The 17,861-nt window shown below is 41.2% G+C and overlaps 1 protein-coding gene and 1 long non-coding RNA gene across 9 annotated transcripts in view; one reads left to right on the forward strand and one right to left on the reverse strand.

Moving 5' to 3' along the window:
* SFI1 (SFI1 centrin binding protein) overlaps window positions 1-17,861 on the forward strand; it is a 98,868-nt gene that overhangs the window by 50,944 nt on the left and 30,063 nt on the right. For all 8 annotated transcript variants that reach the window (XM_077874387.1, XM_077874388.1, XM_077874386.1 and 5 more), the window contains 5 exons: window positions 9,749-9,905; window positions 11,270-11,431; window positions 13,751-13,821; window positions 15,275-15,367; window positions 17,125-17,222. In XM_077874387.1, coding sequence (XP_077730513.1) covers window positions 9,749-9,905; window positions 11,270-11,431; window positions 13,751-13,821; window positions 15,275-15,367; window positions 17,125-17,222 — 581 coding nt within the window. The remainder of the gene's footprint in view (window positions 1-9,748; window positions 9,906-11,269; window positions 11,432-13,750; window positions 13,822-15,274; window positions 15,368-17,124; window positions 17,223-17,861) is intronic.
* Window positions 9,755-11,190, reverse strand: LOC144299079 (uncharacterized). Its single transcript, XR_013365877.1, has 2 exons — window positions 10,301-11,190; window positions 9,755-9,975 (listed from the first exon to the last, which is right to left on the reverse strand). It is a non-coding gene; the product is annotated as an uncharacterized LOC144299079 (long non-coding RNA).

A 17,861-nucleotide genomic window follows, 5' to 3' on the forward strand; every position in this document is an offset into this window, starting at 1 on the left:
CAGAGAGATAGAGAGGCAGAGACACAGGCAGAGGGAGAAGCAGGCTCCATGCAGGGAGCCTGATGTGGGACTTGATCCCGGGACTCCAGGATCACGCCTTGGGCCAGAGGCAGGTGCTAAACCACTGAACCACCCAGGGATCCCCCCTAATTCTTTTTTTTAAGTTTGTCTTTTTTTTTTTCTTTTTTTTTTTTTTTTTTTAGTAATCTCTACACCCAATGTGGGGCTCAAACTCATGACCCTGAGATCAAGGGTCCCATGCTCTTCTGCTGAGCCAGCCAGGTGCCCCTTAATTCTTTTTTAAAATCCCATAGTATTATTATTATGGAAACTAAGGAGGTTAAATAACTTGAATGAGAGTCAGACACCTAGCAAAGGTCAGAACCAGGGTTTAAACCCAAGCAGCCTGACAACTACAGAACCTTCTTTTAACCATCCTGCTGCATTGTCCTTAATAGCCTTGTAATCTCAGGAAGGAGAGGGAGCTGACAAATGTGAAAGTGCTATGAACATGGAAACATAACGAGACTGATTTTCTGCTCTTGAGGGACAAGTGTTCTTTCTTTCAGAGAGCTGCTCTGAGGGCCTATAAATGAATTCTGCTGGTACTACTGTTGCTCAGAACACTTCCAGAATTCCCTTTTGACTATTGTCTTGAAAGCTTGGAACAGCAGATTTGATTGAATATTTCTAGTGATAAAAAAAAAGAATATTTCTAGTGATAGTAGGTTTTCATGGTCAGCAGTTGGTTTTAACATCTGAAATAGCCAAGAGTCATTCAGAATCAAATCCAGTGAAAAATATGAGTCATCAAGATCATATTGATATGGACCAAAAGCTGTGTGAGACTCTAAGACCAGATTTTATTGTGTGGATTATAAGCAATAATGCCTCATGTCTGCTAAGTACCATATGGCTTACCAAGAACTTACACATAAGTCATTTCTTTTAACCCTCACAACATCTCTGGACTAGACAGGGCAGACATCATGAATTATGGGAAATGGTTACAAATATATATACTTCAAACATAGAAACACTAAATATAATATGTTTATAAAAACATGAATAAATACCCAAGTACCCACCACCCAGATTTAAAAGGTCTTAGCATTCTCCACTCTTGCCCAGACATTGCTTAGGTGCCCCCTTCCCTCCCTCCTGCCACCAGTCCTCCTCAGAGATGGCCTCTGCAATGATACAAGGTCATTCTCTCATCTTTTTTACTTGTAAAAATGTTCACATACATACCCACAAAGCAGAAATGTTCTGGTTTTGTGTAGCTATGACATTTGTGAATGGTGTTTCTACTGTATATGGACTTTGCAGCTTGCCTTTTTCATGCAACAGTTTATTTTTGAGGTTTATCCTTGTAGGTGGGTATAGATCTATTAACCTTGTACACTGCTCTTGTCTGAATAAGGCACAGGTTATCTGCTTCAATAGTAGTCAGTACTAATACTAATGATGGATTCTTGATGACTTGTACATTTTTGCAATTACTAACGGTGTTGCAGAGAGCATTTTTAAATATATATCCTTTTTTTAAAAAGATTTTATTTATTTATTCATAGAGAAAGAGAGAGGCAGAGGGAGAAGCAGGCTTCTATGTAGGGAGACCGACGCGGTACTCGATCCTGAGTCCCTAGGATCATGCTCCGGGCCGAAGGCAGCACTAAACCGCTGAGCCACCTGGGCTGCCCTTAAACATATATCCTTGTGCAAGAGTCAGAGATTCTCCAGTTTCATTCTTAGAAGTGACATTGTTGGATCATTGGGTATTCCATCTCTCCATCCTTACTAAGGATTACCAAGTGCTTTCCAGTATTATGCCAGTTTATGTGCTGACATTTCACTTCCCGTTTCTTTCAGCCTCTTCAGTACTTTGCACTGCCAGACTTGGTCCTCTTCACCAAATGGATAGGTGTGGAGTGGTACTTCATTGTTGCTTTAACTTGTATTTCACTGTTGCCTAGAGGAGCCCAGCATCTTTTCAGATGCTTGTTTGCATTTGGGCTTCTGCTTTTTTTTTTTTTTTATTTAAGATTTTTATTTAATTATTCTTGAGAGAGACAGAGAGAGAGACACAGGCAGAGGGAGAAGCAGGCTCCACCCTGGGAGCCCGATATGAGACTCGATCCCAGGTCTCCAGGATCATGCCCCAGGACATGGCAGGTGCTAAACCGCTGAGCCACCCGGGCTGCCCTAGGACTTCTGCTTTTGAGCTTGCTTATGTCCCTCACTCTTTTTTTCTGTTATTTGGCTTTCTTTCTTTTTTTTTTTTTTTTTAATACTTATTTGTGGACATTGTTGAAGATTCTGCTTCTTCATCTTTTAAGTGTTACATACTTTACAGATGTTTTCTTCCAGTCGATAGCTTGGATTTTGCTTTGCTTATGGAGCCTTTTTTTTCCCCCCATAAAGATGTTATTGATTTCAACTTAGCCTAATTAATTCTTGTATCTCCAGTTTGGTCTTTAATAGGTCTTGGGTTTAATTTTCAAACTGTGTGAAAAAAGTCTTAGTTTGTCACCTTCCATATGGATAATTAATTGCTGCAGCACTGTTTGGTGATTCATCCATTCTTTATCTTTTTTATACTGATTATTAATCTACCTTCATTATAGAGCAAAGTCTCATTTCATCATGGGTCTGTCCCGGGCTCTCCATTCCACTGGTCTGTATTTCTGTCTCTAAGCCAATACCACACTGTTGTAATTGTGATTTAATGAAGCAGGTAAGGAAGAGCAGATTCTTCCATCAGACCACACAGGTTTCTGCTTCCATGGCCTATTAGCTTTGTACCTTTGAATGAGTTACTTACCTTCCCTATTCCTTAGAGTTCATATCTGTAAGTAGATTATAATAGTACCTACCTCATAGGGTTGTTGAGGATTAAGTAATATACTTAGAGCATTATTAATGTAATATGTAATATAATATACTTACAACAATGCCTGGCATATGGAAAGCTCAGTAAGCGTGAGCTGTTTATTACTATCCTCACTTTAATGATCTCTCTCTTAAGTCTTTTTTTAAAGTTGTATTTATTTAAGTAACCTCCATATCCATCATGGAACTCAGACTAATGACCCCAAGATCGAGAGTCCCATGCTCCTCTGACTGAGCCCGCCGGCCACCCTTATCTTTTAAGTCTTTATATATGGAAAAAGATAATCTTTTTTATGTTCTTTTTAAAATTGTCTTGGTTGTTCATCTTTACTCTTTATTAATTTTATTTTTTAAAATATTTTATTTATTTATTCATGAGAGACATACAGAGAGAGAGAGAGAGAGAGAGGTAGAGGCACAGGCAGAGGGAGAAGCAGGCTCCATGCAGGGAGCTTAATGTGGGACTCTATCTCGGGACTCCAGGATCAGGCCCTGGGCTGAAGGTGGCGCTAGACCGCTGAGCCACCCAGGGACCCCCACTCTTTCTTAATTTTAGTATCAACTTTCAAGTTCCACATCAAAGCCTACTAGGATTTTTATTTATTTATTTTAAAGATGTTATTTATTTATTCATGAGAGACACAGAGAGAGAGAGGCAGAGACATAGACAGAGGGAGAAGCAGGCTTCATGCAGGGAGCCTGATGTGGGATTCGATCCCGGGGCTCCAGGATCATGCCCTGAGCCAAAGGCAGATGCTCAACCGCTGAGCCACATATGCGTCCCCTACTGGGATTTTTAATGCCGACTTTTTACTTTAGATTGGAGGAAATTGTCATGTCTGTGATACTGTGAGTCATCCCATCCATGAATTTGATTGATATATCTTGTGATATCTTGATGAGCATGAAAGAGAGAGAGAGAATGGGAAGAATTAGGTCATGAGGTAACGAGGAGAGCCTAGGGCCTTGCAGGCTATGCCCATAAAAGCTTTACATTCTCATTCCAGTGGAGGTGAGAAGCTGCTGGCTTTCAGTGAGGGTGATATGACCACACTAACTTCTTAATGGAATCCCTCTGGTTCTTTGTGTGCTGCCTTTGGGGAAGAAAGGGAGTATATGTATGTGTGCGTGCGTGTGTATGCACTTATATTTTCAAGAAGATATAATGGAAAAATAAATCCAAAACTAATAAAAAGTGATTACCTATAGTGGGATGGAGGAAACAGTGTGGAAACAAAATGCTTCTGTGAATTTACTTTGTTATACAATTTTAACTTTAGAACCATGTAAATATTCTATATAATTAAACACACACATACACATAAGTAAATCAAAAAGGAACAAAGCAATTCCCAGAATTTTAAAACATACTGAAACAAACTTAAGTTCATAGCCATGACTACATAGAGAAAAACATTGTTTAAAGTAACTTTATTTTTTTTTTAAGATTTATTTATTTATTTATTCATGAGAGACACAGAGTGTGTGTCAGAGACACAGGCAGAGGGAGAAGCAGGCTCCATGCAGGGAGCCCAACGTGGAACTCGATTCCGGGACTCCAGGATCACACCCTGGGCTGAAGGCGGCGCTAAACTGCTGAGCAACCTGGGCTGTCCTTAGAGTAACTTTAAAATACAGTATTTTGACTGTTAATCCCCAGTGGGATGCATTCTAAGGACTCAGCTGCTAGAAGATTCAAAACCTGCATTCAGTAGTCTTACTGTAAGTGGCAGGTTTAGAATTCTTATGTTGAAACTATTATAGCTACATTGAGAGATAAAGCAAGTTACTATGACAGTGTCGTTAGGAATCATGATCAATGTGAAAGAAAAGATTACAGATATAGAAAATGAAATAAAAGGGATGCCTGGGTGGCTCAGTCAGGTAAGTGTCTCCCTTCAGCCCAGGTCATGATCCTAGGGTCCTGGGATTGAGCCCCTCATTGGGCTTCCTGCTCAGCGGGGGAACCTGCTTCTCCATCTCCCGTTCCCTCTTCCCCCGCTCAAATAATAAATGAATGAATGAATGAATGAATGAATGAATAAATAAATAAATAAATAAATATCTCAAAAAAAAAAAAAAGAAAAGCCCTTTAATTTGAGAATGGAAATATAGGGATCCCTGGGTGGCGCAGCGGTTTGGTGCCTGCCTTTGGCCCAGGGCGCGATCCTGGAGACCCGGGATCGAATCCCACATCGGGCTCCCGGTGCATGGAGCCTGCTTCTCCCTCTGCCTGTGTCTCTGCCTCTCTCTCTCTCTCTCTCTCTGTGACTATCATTAATAAAAAAAAAATAAAAATAATAAAAAAAAATAAAAAATAAATAAATAAAATTAAAAAAAAAAGAGAATGGAAATATAAATATCAATATGGATTTAGGACATTTTTAACCTTAAAAATATATTTCTCATGTTATTTACTGAAAAGTTAGAAGCAGTGAGCAGCAAGAATAGATGGCATTTAGCATTCCCAGTGCCCAAGTTGTGGGCTCTGTTTTTTCCTGGCTAAAAGGAACAGAGGCTTCTTGGCGAAATAGCTGACTCTCTGTCTATAGCAAGATATGCACATCATAGGTCTAGGATATAGTCTGCTGGAGAATGAGGGATTGTGTCAGGAGGACTTGGGAGCCAAAGGATTCTCCTAGACTAACAATAGAACAATTGGGACATCAAGAATAATGACTGCAGTGAATTGAAAACACATCCAATATATAAAAATTCATGCATGTATAATGAGGGTAAGGGAAGGAACTCACTGGTCATGTACTTGGGTTGTTAGAGCATTAACTCAATTTGAAAACTAGTGAAGGCAAAAATCATGCCTTTATCCTGCCTTTCCTGTATAAATTATATCTTTGCAAAATCCAAGGGTTAATGAGAGAGTGGACTTCTTCATAGAATTCTAGTTAGTAGCTGAGGAAGGATTACTAGAATGAGAAAAGTGCTGTTTTGCCACTCCAATGAGAAAATGGACCTAAGGAGCAACCACAGAGTGCTAAGACAGTGGGGGAAATACAATGGAGGGATCAGGCTGGCACAATCTGAAGCCACAGACGGTCTTGACATTGTTAAAAGTGTGGCAGCCAGCTGTGATGTGCCTCATGATGTGAGGTAATGGGATGTCCCAGCACCACTTGAGAAGTGTTCTTTCCTAAAAATTTGAACATGGTTTCAACCAAGCCTAACATGAATCTGTCAGTTCCCAGAAAGTACAAGAATCAGAGGAACAAATCAAAGATAACCTTGAGGAGACATCCGTCAAATCTAAAATGTGGGATAATTTATAGGATAAATGACCTAGTTTCTCAGAAAAAAAAAAAAAAAATGGTGGCATGTAAGAGGAAAACCTGTCCTATAAAAAGGAGAGATTTAAGTGATGTAACCAAAACAAACCAAAAAAGGATCACTCTGGCTTTGGAACCAAACAACGTGAGAGTTCATCCATGCGGTGCACAACAAGCCAATAAAAACTGACATGGGCTTTTGCCTTGAAGAAGATAGGATGTTTATTGGTGTGGTGCCACCCAGGAGAGTAGGGAGCTAATGCTCAAAATCCCTGACTCCCTTATGACTTAACAAGCAGGGGTTTTTAAAGGGTAAAATTCAAGGTAAGGGTCTCAGGGTCTTGGATCATGCTGATTGATTAGGGTTAGGTCAACTATAACATTTCCTTTTCTTTTCTTTTCTTTCTTTTTCTTTTTCTTTTTTTTTTTTAAGATTTTATTTATTTGTGAGAGACAAACACAGAGAAGCAGAGGGAGAAGTAGTACTTGATCCCAGGACTCCAGGATCACGGCCTGGGTCGAAGGCAGACTTTCAACCGCTGAGCCACCCAGGTGTCCCAACATTTCCTTTCTTGATCATCTCTCTTCTGGCATCTCCCTGTGTGGTTTCTGTGTGATTGTAGTGAGGTGGTCATTCTGCTTCAGGGATCTGATCGTTCCACTTTAGGGGCCTAGAGCTGTAAAACATTCTTAGCAGATTGCATCAGCAGTGTCATCTCAAGGGTATAAAGGCAAAAGTTCTACATCCTGTGACTGTCACTGAACTGCAAGTTATTATTATTTTTTCATGCAAACACAGCGCATTATGTTTGTTATCTCAGGCAGAACATCATCCCACAGACTTTTTGAGAGGCAAGTTTATGTTTTTCCCTAAGGCACCTTTACAGGTTTTTAAAACATTAAGTAAGGGCTACATGCCTCTGGTCAGAGGCAGTTAGAAGCCATATGTCTAAATTGTGGGGCGGGGGGGGGGGGCTTGCATTCCTGGTTTCAGCTGTTGGGTTAGGAATAAATCATAGAAGATCAAGGATGAAAGCAGGGAGAACAGTCAAGAAGCTATTACAATATCTTAAGTGAGATTCTAGACAAGGTTGATAACAAGATGATGTTGGAGTCTGGGTATACATGGAAGGTAGTGCTGACAAGACTTGCTAATAGATAGTTAAGACATGAAGTTTCAGAAAAGAATCCAGAGTGACTCCAGGTTTCTGGCCTCAGTATCTGGAACAGTAGAGTTGCCATTTAGTAAAATGGGGAAGATGGAGGGAGAAGCAGATTTGTCAGAAAAGTTCCATTCTGAGCTCCACATCTTCAGCCCGATATTTTGAAGAACCCCAAGGAATTGCAAAGGAAGCAGTTGGATATAGGGGGAGTATGGAGAACTCATCCAGACCTAAGATGTAAATTTGGGAATCCTTGGCATGCAGCTCGTATTTACAGTCATGAGACTGTGAAAACACAAAGGGAGTGAGGGTAGCTAGCTAGTGCAGGGGTCCTGGGACTGAGCCTGGGAGAAATAATGGTGAGATTCCAGGTAACCTGGAGAATCCACAGGTCTGATTGGCCACATCAGTTGCATGTGGCAGGTCAGGGAAGGTGAGGAGTGAGATTTGATCTTTGGATTGAGCAATATGGAGATCATTGATGCGCTTGGGAAGAGCAGTGTCCATAGGCCTAATGGGAAGAGGGTTCATGAGAGCTTGCCTGGGGGAAGAGAAATTAGAAAACCGACTGCTCTTTTGAGGAGTCTGGAAAGGAAAGGAAAAAACTTGAGTATTAGCTGGATGGCAGAGTGATCTAGTGGTGGTTTGCTCAAGAATCTGATTTATTCCTTTGAGAAAATATTTTTGTGACAGGAATCTTCTCCCCCCAACTTTCTATTTTTAACAAATATCAAATGATAGAAAAGGGAGATGCTGTATTCTCTTCACTGACTTAACCCATTGCTATCATCTTGCCTCATTTGCTGTCTCTAAGTATATCAATATATTTCTTAAATTTTCTGAATTGCTTTAAAGTTGCAGACATAAAAGTTGACCCTAAGTACTTGAGCTTATATCTCCTAAAAATAACGATGTTCTCCTATATAATTGCAATATCCTCTTATCCAAGACTTTCAACGTTGATATGAGAATATCCTGTCATATCGTATAGTACAGTTCATATTCTAACCATAGATAACTGCTATTTTAGTGTCAGGTCCAGGAACCAATCAGAGGTCGTGAATTGGTTTTGTTTGTCATATCCCTGAAGGGATTTGCTTTTGAGGATGGGAGAAATTGCACACTCATATGCTGATTTTAAAAACCTAGTAGAAGGTGAAAACTAGTGATGCAGAAGGGAGGAAGTTGCTAGTGATAAACTTGAGAATGTGAGAGACGATGGGATGTATCCATTGTGGGGGTGACTTTTTTTTTTTTTTTAAGATTTTATTTATTTATTCATGAGAGACAGAGAAAGAGAGGCAGAGACACAGGCAGAGGGAGAAGCAGGCTCCATGCAGGGAGCCTGATGTGGGACTCAATCCCGGGACTCCAGGATCACGCCCTGGGCTGAAGGCAGCACTAAACCACAGAGCCACCGGGGTTGCCCTGTGGGGGTGACTTTTGATTGAAGGGAGCATGGACACTTTGTTCAGAGTAGCCAGAGAGAAGGCAGAGCCTGTGGGCAGAGGTGGGTGGGTAGATGTGGGAGGAGCTTGAGAAAATTCTCTTTTGATTGCTTTTATTTTCTTGGCGAAATAGGAAGAATCTTATTCAGCTGAGAGGAAGGAAAGGCAAAGAGGTGTTACAGGTTTAAGAAGGTATGAAGTCATTGTATGAGACCTTCATCTTCAAACTAGGGATGAATATCGCTAAGCACACATGAAGACTTAGCTGAGGGTGCACATTTATAGACAGTCTTAAAGGAATCCTTCTGTAAACCCTCAGCTGCTGTGGGTAACACTTCCCAGAAATGAATGTGCCTGAGACAATAGGCTTCCTCCTACTTGGAAGAAAAAGGCATTCCAGTTGTCCTGAACCAGGTGGGCGACTGTTTCAGGGGTTTTCTCTTTTGCCCAATCTCCACTTAATAAAGTTCTGAGAGCATGAAAAAAAAGAAAGGAAGAGAGAGAGAGAGAAAGAAAGAAAGAGAGAGAGGAAGGAAGGAAGGAAGGAAGGAAGGAAGGAAGGAAGGAAGGAAGGAAAGAAAAGAAAAAAGAAAGAAAAGAAAAGAAAAAAGAAAAGAAAGAAAAAAGAAAAAGAGGCAGACCCTCACCTGTCCCAAATCTGATTTAAGTAGATCACTCCTTAGGATAGTCCCTGCTTCTTGTGTACTCATTGATTGTATTAGTCCTCTTTTTTCCTTGTTGTTCTTAACCCGGCAGGGAAAAATTACTTTCTAGAAGTAGAATGCTCTTCCTAAAGAGCCTTTCACTGCAAATTTCCATAGATCGTGATCCTTGGGGGTTGCCACTTCCTTGTTTCTACTTTGAGCTTTTCCAATGTGTCTCTCTGTTCCTCTTTTCCTTCATCCGTACCTCTCCTCTGTTTTCCTGCCTCCTTGTTGATTATTGCCTCTTCCCTGGTTTTCAGGCTTGGTCACAGTGGTGGGAACAGCTCCTGCATGTCCAGAGGGAAAGACAGAAGATGGTCTCTGCAGTGAAACACCATCAGCACTGGCAAAAGTGGAAATCCCTGAAGGCCTGGCTCAAATATGTGCAGGTCCGCAGAGTGAAGAGGCAGCTGAACGGTGAGCAGGAATGTCCCAGGCTCTAGAGACAAAGGATCCCATCAAAATGTCCACTCTTCTGCCAGTGATGCTAATTTATTAAGGAAAGATAAAAACATATTATGCCACAAATGTTGGAAAAAAAGAGATTGAAGACAAACATACATCATCCTCAATTCACATTTTAAGTTATTTCCTTCTGGTCTTTTCTCCCACACATATTTTTTTTTCAATAGGGTTTAATTATCCTATAAATACTGTGATTATTATGATACGAACAACTTCGGATCTTGCTTTTTTTCCCCCTACAACTAACAACGTTTTCCTGCATCTCTAAGTAGTCTTCATAAATGTTATTTTTATTATTTTTTTAATGTTCTTTATTATTAATGATTGCATTTGGTACGATGGCCTACCTTAATCTACGTAGCCGTTCTTTGATGGATGTTTGGATTGTTTCTGCTTCTTCCAATTAGGCAACCCCTGTGATTTATGATGTTGATTTTTTTTTAACACTATTCTTGTAGTTTGGTTTCTCAGTTAGTGTTCAGAACTAATAAAATATAGGTCACAGTCCTTGGTACTTTTTGTTACCTTGGTTTCTTGAGCCCTCACAGAAGTGAGTCAAGCAGTGTGCCAGACGCCAGCTGGCTTTCACCTTGGCCTCCCTGCAGAAACCTTCTGGGTTGGTTGCCAGGCCTGTACTGTCTCTCTGGAGAATTTGAATGTGTCTCTTTGAGGGTAACGGTGGACACCCCGTGTCTGGTTGCCCAAGTCTGGAAGCTGCAGATATTAAGTTCTTTAGCATGATAAGCTGCAGACTAATGTGCCTCTCATCTCAGCATTTAAATTCCAGGACCAATTTCCTCCCACTTCCTGGACTTAAGTTCATCGGGTCATTGGCTAATTAGTGCAAGTGACCCTGGCAGTTAGGAGGATCTGCCTTTGCCAAAACACCTTTGCTAGCATTGTGACCAAGTTGTAATATTGACTCAGTCTCTAAAGTCCTACCTGAGAGACATCAGTATTAAGAAGCAAAAGTAAAACAGTTGTCTTTGAAAGCAGCAGCTGCCATCCTGCTTCTCAGTAGTCAACTAAAAGCCTCAACACTTTGATATAACTGATTTTGTAGCATCCTCCCTAAAATTCTCTTTCCTTGGAGAGAAGAGGTATAGCTAAGGGCTCCTTTTTTTTTTTTTTTTTTTTAAAGCTAAGGGCTTCTAAATAACCCTTCCATACCTGAAAAAGCTCTTATTTTAGGCTTCCTTGTAAGAATAGCCTCAAATCTCTGCTGTCAATAGTAGGATATAGCTTATCCTAAAGATGCTTTCAGTTCATCTCTCAGCCTTGCAAGGGGCAGCACGTAGTGATTTTCTCTGTTGCAGAGATGGCTGAGCGATTCCATCGGGTCACTGTGCTCCAGACACACTTCTGTGATTGGCAGTGGGCCTGGGAACGGAAGGAGAGATTGTCTGCCCAGCAGGCCCGGGTGGAGGGGCTAGCCAGGAGGATGACTCTGCGGCGGGCCTTTACTCACTGGAAACACTGTATCCTTTTCAGCTGCCCAGTCCTGTCCACCCCCACAGCCAGGACAGCAGGAGCTCAGGAAGGCAGAGGGTGGGGGTAGATGGGAAACAGTTACTGAACAATACAAGGTGGTCCTGATGTCTGTTGATTTCTTTTTAAAAATTTCTTATTTTAACTGGAAGTATGCTTACAAAAATAGTATGTATGATGTACATTTACAGTTTAATGAATAGTAATAAAATGAACAACTATGTACCAAACTTCAAAATTAGAACATTGCTAACACCATGTCTGCTCATCCCTGATTGCATTCCCTTTCCTCCCTCTCAGAGGTAATGCCACTGTCCTGAATTTTATGTTGTCATTTCATTGCTTTTCTCTACCCACTAGGTGGTGGAAATAGGCATGGTGGTCTTTTTTTTTTTTTTTTTTTCTTTCCCCAGCTCTAACAATATGATCATGGCTTCCATTTATTGGGCTTTTACCAGGGGCAGACATTATGCATTATCTCTTTAATCCTCATAGCAACCCTGTGGAGTAGATGTCACTGTCCCCCATTTTACAGATAAGGAAACAGAGATTCAGGGGGGGGCTAAACGATTGTCAAAGTCACAGCATGTCATTGGCCGAGCCAGGAGTTTTAAAACTAGGCCTTTGACTCCAGTGTACATGTTCTTAATCACTGCCCCTACTATATTTTTTTCCTTTTTTAAAAATTTTAAATTCAATTTAATTGATTTTTTTAAAGATTTTATTTATTTATTTATAACAGACACACAGAGAAGGAGAGAGGCAGAGACACAGGCAGAGGGAGAAGCAGGCTCCACGCAGGGAGCCCGACGTGGAACTCAATCCCGGGTCTCCAGGATCCGGCCCTGGGCTGAAGGTGGCGCTTAAACCGCTGAGCCACCTGGGCTGCCCAATTTAATTGATTTAAATTAATTTAAATTCAAATCAAGGGCAGCCCCAGTGGTGCAGCGGTTTAGCGCTGCCTGCAGCCCAGGGTGTGATCCTGGAGACCTGGGATCGAGTCCCACGTCAGGCTCCTTGCATGGAGCCTGCTTCTCCCTCTGCCTGTGTCTCTGCCTCTCTCTGTGTGTGTGTCTCTCATGAATAAATAAATGAAATATTTTTTTAAAATTCAATTCAACAAAAAATAAAATAAAATTAAATTAAATTCAAATAGTGTAACACCCAGTGCTCATCCCATCAAGTGTGCCCCTACTATAATATGTGCCCAGGTGTGTAGATTCAGACTGCCCTAGATGTTCATCTGCATGTTCACTTGTTCAGAAAGCTCTTGCTTTGTTTTAAGCTCCTGCCTAAGTTCTGGAATATGGGGAAACTCAAAGACGAATAGCAGTTCGTTGTCTGTTGGGGTATTCAGACATGAAAATGAGGCTTTACAGTGTGGTGTGGTAAGTGCAATCAGAAAGGTTGTATCAAGTCCTGTGAATGCTGCCGTGCAGATTCAGCTGAGGAGGTGGCACTTGAGCTGACTTTGTCCTAGAAGATGACAAGGTCACCTAGCAGAGAGGCTGGGAAGGGTTTTGGGTGAAACGAATGGTATTTACACAGGCACAGATGAGGAAAAGATCCAAGGACAGCGAAGGGGGTCTTTCATGAGTTGTGGGTGCGTAGACTGCAGTAGGGCAGCACAGGTAGATGCAGGCTGGGGACCAGCTTGTTGAGCCCGACATGCCGTGGTCAGGAGTTTGGACTTTCTCCTGATGGCACTGGGGATCCTCTAGAGGTATTTAAGAAGAGAAGTGATACAGCAGGTTTGTACTTAGAGAACAGATCTAGATTACAGGGGCAAAGCTGGCACAGGGGGAGCAATTATGCCAGACCCCGCCTGTCTGTGTGAGAGCAAGTCAGATGCACTACAGGGCGCTGGGGGCGGGGACAGAAGAGCAGGAGAGATTTCAGAGGAGAGCAGATGGACTTGGCAGCTCATAGATGGAGGGAGTGGGAGGAGAAGGTTTGAAAATAACTCCAAGGCTTTTAGCTGAAACATCTGACTGGGTTGTGGTGCCAAAACAGAGGATGCAGAAAGAGAAGAATGCTTTAGATATCGTGATTTGGAAATGTTTATTGTAATCTGTGGCAATTTATCTCAACTATTTTTACCGGCCATCAAATGGCACAAGAGGGGAGAAAGGCAAGGCCAGCCTGTTTGATAAGCAACTCGCAGGAGTCATGAGGATGAGACAGGTGGATCTCTGCTCACCTGGCCTGCCTCTTATCCCCCACAGCTGAGACCCTTCGGTAGGTCAGTAGGATCGCAGTGTGCGAGGGTGGGAACATTTTTGAAATGAGAAGCCTTAACTCCCTGGCAGATGTGCTGCTGTGTGCCGAAGAAGTGGCCCAGTGGAAGGTGGCAGAAGATCACAGTAGGTGCAGCTTGTTGGTAAGAGCATGGAAGCTTCATGAGGCTTTTTTCTTTGCAGGAACAACCCAAGTTTTAGTGTTTAATATTTAACAGCACAGTTGGCCAAGGTCCAAGATGTGAAGTTACCATGTTCAAGAAACTAAAGGGAAATGTCACTCTATAAACTCTATAGTATGTGATAAGAAGAACCCACACTTTATAATAGAAAGCCTGTCTACACATAGTAGGTGCTTCAAAAGGCCGTTCTTACCAGGCTTGCTCAGGCATCCATTTTTGGAGTACCCAGGCACACATCATGCTGTTCAAGTGCATCTGGTTATAAGATTAGCTTCATTCATGAAACCCCTGTTCCATTGCAGGTGTCCCTGTTTTCATTTTGGATCAGAAATGGCAATGGTGTGGGATCAGGGAGGTCTGGAGCTATAAGGGAGTCTTGGAGGTGATCTAGTCCTGCATTTTTTTTTTTTTTTTTTTTTTTTTACATGGCGGGCCTCTTTTTTATTTTTTGAAGATTTTACTTTTAAGTGATCTCTATATCCAACATGGGGCTTGAAGTCACAACTCCCAGATCAAGAGTCCTATGCTCTACTGACTGACCCAGCCAGGTGCCCCTTTATTATTTGTTTCTAAGTAACCTCTACCCCACCATGGAACTTGAACTCATGACCCAGGGGCAGGCTCCCTTTTTAATATTGGGAGCCTAGTCTGTAAAATCAATCGAAGTAGAGATGGTGTGGATAAAGCAAGTTCTGAGAGTAGTCCCTGTTGTACTACTGCTTTCCCCTACCCTTACCACATGAGAAGGTCCTCAAACACCTTGAGGAGCCTTTGGGGTTTCATAGAACAATATGAAAGCCCCTAATTGCTTCACTTCTGTCTCAGAAAACTGGAGCCCAGGACATTGAAGAAAAGGCTTTGTTTGGGTCACGTGTGAGGCAGTACTGATGGAGCTGGAGCCAATCCCACATGTCTTTGCCACTACCCCAACTCCCCTACTCACCAAGGCTTCCTTCTCTTCCTTCTAGTCTACTCTTGCAAAACTGCATTTGGAATTGTAGAAGTGTGCACATTGACTGCCCCCCACCCCACAACATGGCTTAAAAAAGAAAACAGACAAACCACCATAAGTTAGAAGTCTCTATCTCTGAGAGGCAAAGTTAATGTTTTTAATAACCTTTGTCCATAGTGTTCCCATCTGGGCCACGAGGATCTCTCCTGGTCAAAGGCAAGGGTGTGTTTGTTCCTGGGCAATATCAGTGCATAGCGGGGAGCAGTTCGTCGGCTACTTATTAAGTGCCTACTGGCTTGCGTCTGGCTCCCAGCTGAATCTGAAAGCAGAGAAACACTCCAGGACACGGGAGCAGCTGTGAACATTCATGACCAGGCCCCTTACTGCTAGACTTGGGCACTGCTCTTCCTTGTACAGACACTGCTAATTTGTTAGCTGGTTGTTCCCTCCTTCTGTTCACAGCATTTCTGTTTTCGAGCCCTAAAAGAAAATGTGACCCATGCTCATCTCCAGCAAATAAGAAGGAATCTCGCTCACCAGCAACGTGACATCACGGTGAGGGCCATCTGTATGAAGGGACCTCTGATGGCCTTTGTCATTTCTTTTAACCTTTGTGCTTGTGCCTTGAGATTTATCCAGATCTTTTATTTTATTTATTTATTTATTTATTTATTTATTTATTTATTTATTTATTTATTTATTTTTTGCTGTCCAGATCTTTTAGATGCCCAAACCTTACTGTCCATTTTCTCTAGTTAGCCATACCAGCTGACAGAGTAACTCTTGGTTTTAACTAGTTTAATCCTGTTTTTTTATCTGTTTGTGAAGAAACTTGATAGTTGACTCAGAGGTCAAGGACTGTGGATTCCAACCCTGACCTAGGGAATACACTTTGAGTCTTGCATTCCAGGCGGCTTCGATTGTGTTTGCACTGTACATCTGTTGTCTTCAGTGGTTGGTTTACCTGAGGGCAACAAACATTCTATCTCTACTTACAGATCATGTTTCTGGGTATAGGAGTATGGGTGTTTTTTTGTTTTTCAGTATGAAAATGTTCAAACATACAGAAAAATATAAAGAACAGTCTAATAAACATCTGTATACTTACCATCTAAATCCAAATATTAGCCAGTTGTTAATATTTACTTTTTTTGCTGAATCGTTTCAAAGTAAATTACAGACATCGTGACACATTACACCTAAACATTCTGGCTTGCATTGCCCAAAAATAACATTTTCCTTCATAACCAAAATATCATTATCATCCCTAACAAAATGAACCCTCATTCCCTAATTTTATCCAATACCCAGCCCATATTCAAATTTTCACAGTTGTCCCCAAAAGGTCTTTATAGCTGTTCCTTTTCAAACCAGGATTCGAGGCCTTGTTTTCTTACTGTATTTGGTTATGTCTTGTAAGGCTCTTAATAACAGTTCCACTCCACCCTTCTTTTGTTTAACACATTTATTTTTTAATTGTGGTAAAATACATATAACAAAATTTATCATCTTAACCATAGTTAAGAGTACAGTTTAGTGACATGAAGCACATTCACATTATGCAATCCTCACCATCATCCTTCTCCAGGACTCGTTTCATCTTGCAAAACTGAAATTCTGTCCCCATTAAACATTAAACTTCCCATTCTCCTCCTTTCCCCCACCTCCAGCAGCTGGCAACCACCTTTCTCCTTTCTAGCTCTATGAATTTGACTACTCTTGGGACTTCATATTTACAGTACATGCCCTTTTGTGACTGACTGACTTCTAGTTTACTATATACTTTTTTTTTTTTCAATAACACTGATTTTTGGAAAAGGAAGGCCAACTATTTGGCCTCATACAATATTCCATATTCTCGATGTATCTGTTTCCATTTAATGACATTTGACTTTCCTTTTTTTAAATGTTGCTCTTATAAATTAGAGTTTTGATCTAAGGGCATGATTAGATTGAAGTTAAACACTTTTTTTTTTTTTGCAAGATTACGTCACAGAGCAGTAATTTGTGATAAGATCAATTTTAACTCTCAAAATGGTATTGTTTTCTGTGAGGTCCAGATTAGGAACAGCTTCATTCTGATTCCCAGAGACTGTAAAATCTATCTTTTTGCTTTTTATATTGGCCTAGAATAGCTCTGTATAGCTTAGCCATAACTATTTTGTAAGCCTGTTATACGTTGAGTATTCCAAATTGTATAATTCCACCTTTGAGGAGTCTTATAGTCTCTTGATAGTAAGGATTTGTTAATAGGTTAAGAGAGCATTTTACCTTCTGCCTTAAACTTCTATTTCTTTTCTGTCTTGCTTCAGCTACTACACAGGTTCTGGAACCTCTGGCAGTCTCGGATTGAGCAGAGGGAAGAGAGAGAGCAGCTTCCCTCACTGTGTGCTGCCTGGGCCCACTGCAGGTAGGGACCTTGGCCTTCTCCTTAGGCTCTCCAGGGATTTAGTCACTGTTCTCTAGGAAAGAGCACTTACCCTTCCACTCATTACTAGGCAGATTCAAAAAGGTCCCGCTATAAACCAGTGGTTCCTAAGCTTATGTTTTCCTTTTGGCTGATCAGATGAGAGATCAAATAAAGATGATTGTACTGGTTCTTGGTCACCATAGTTTGAAGTATGTGCCCGCTGGTCCCCTGCCTCAATCCTTTAGGCTTTAGTGATGTTCACATCTTAGAATTCAAGCATCGATAGTGTCAAAAAGAAGTCTCAGGCAGGTTGGGTATTTATGGCTTGGTCTTGAAGAGTGTAGAGTCTCCTGAATTGCAAATAAAAGCACCACATGTCTATGAGGAAAACTCAATGTATAGGAAAGTAGATATAAAGTGAAAAATAAAAGTTGCCTGGATCCCTCCCGCTGATCACTTAGGCTTATTCTTCAGAGGTAACCACTCTTCACTTTATTGCTGCCAGAAATGTTCAATATACCCTCCTCCCACCTAATGATATCAATTTAATTTACATAGTTATAGGTCCCATTTTGGAGTCCTTTTTTTAACGAGTCAGTGAAAATCTCAATATTTAATTAAATTTGGAGTTATCAGGGT

Source organism: Canis aureus, chromosome 27 (assembly GCF_053574225.1).
Source record: "Canis aureus isolate CA01 chromosome 27, VMU_Caureus_v.1.0, whole genome shotgun sequence".
Lineage (NCBI taxonomy): Eukaryota > Metazoa > Chordata > Mammalia > Carnivora > Canidae > Canis > Canis aureus.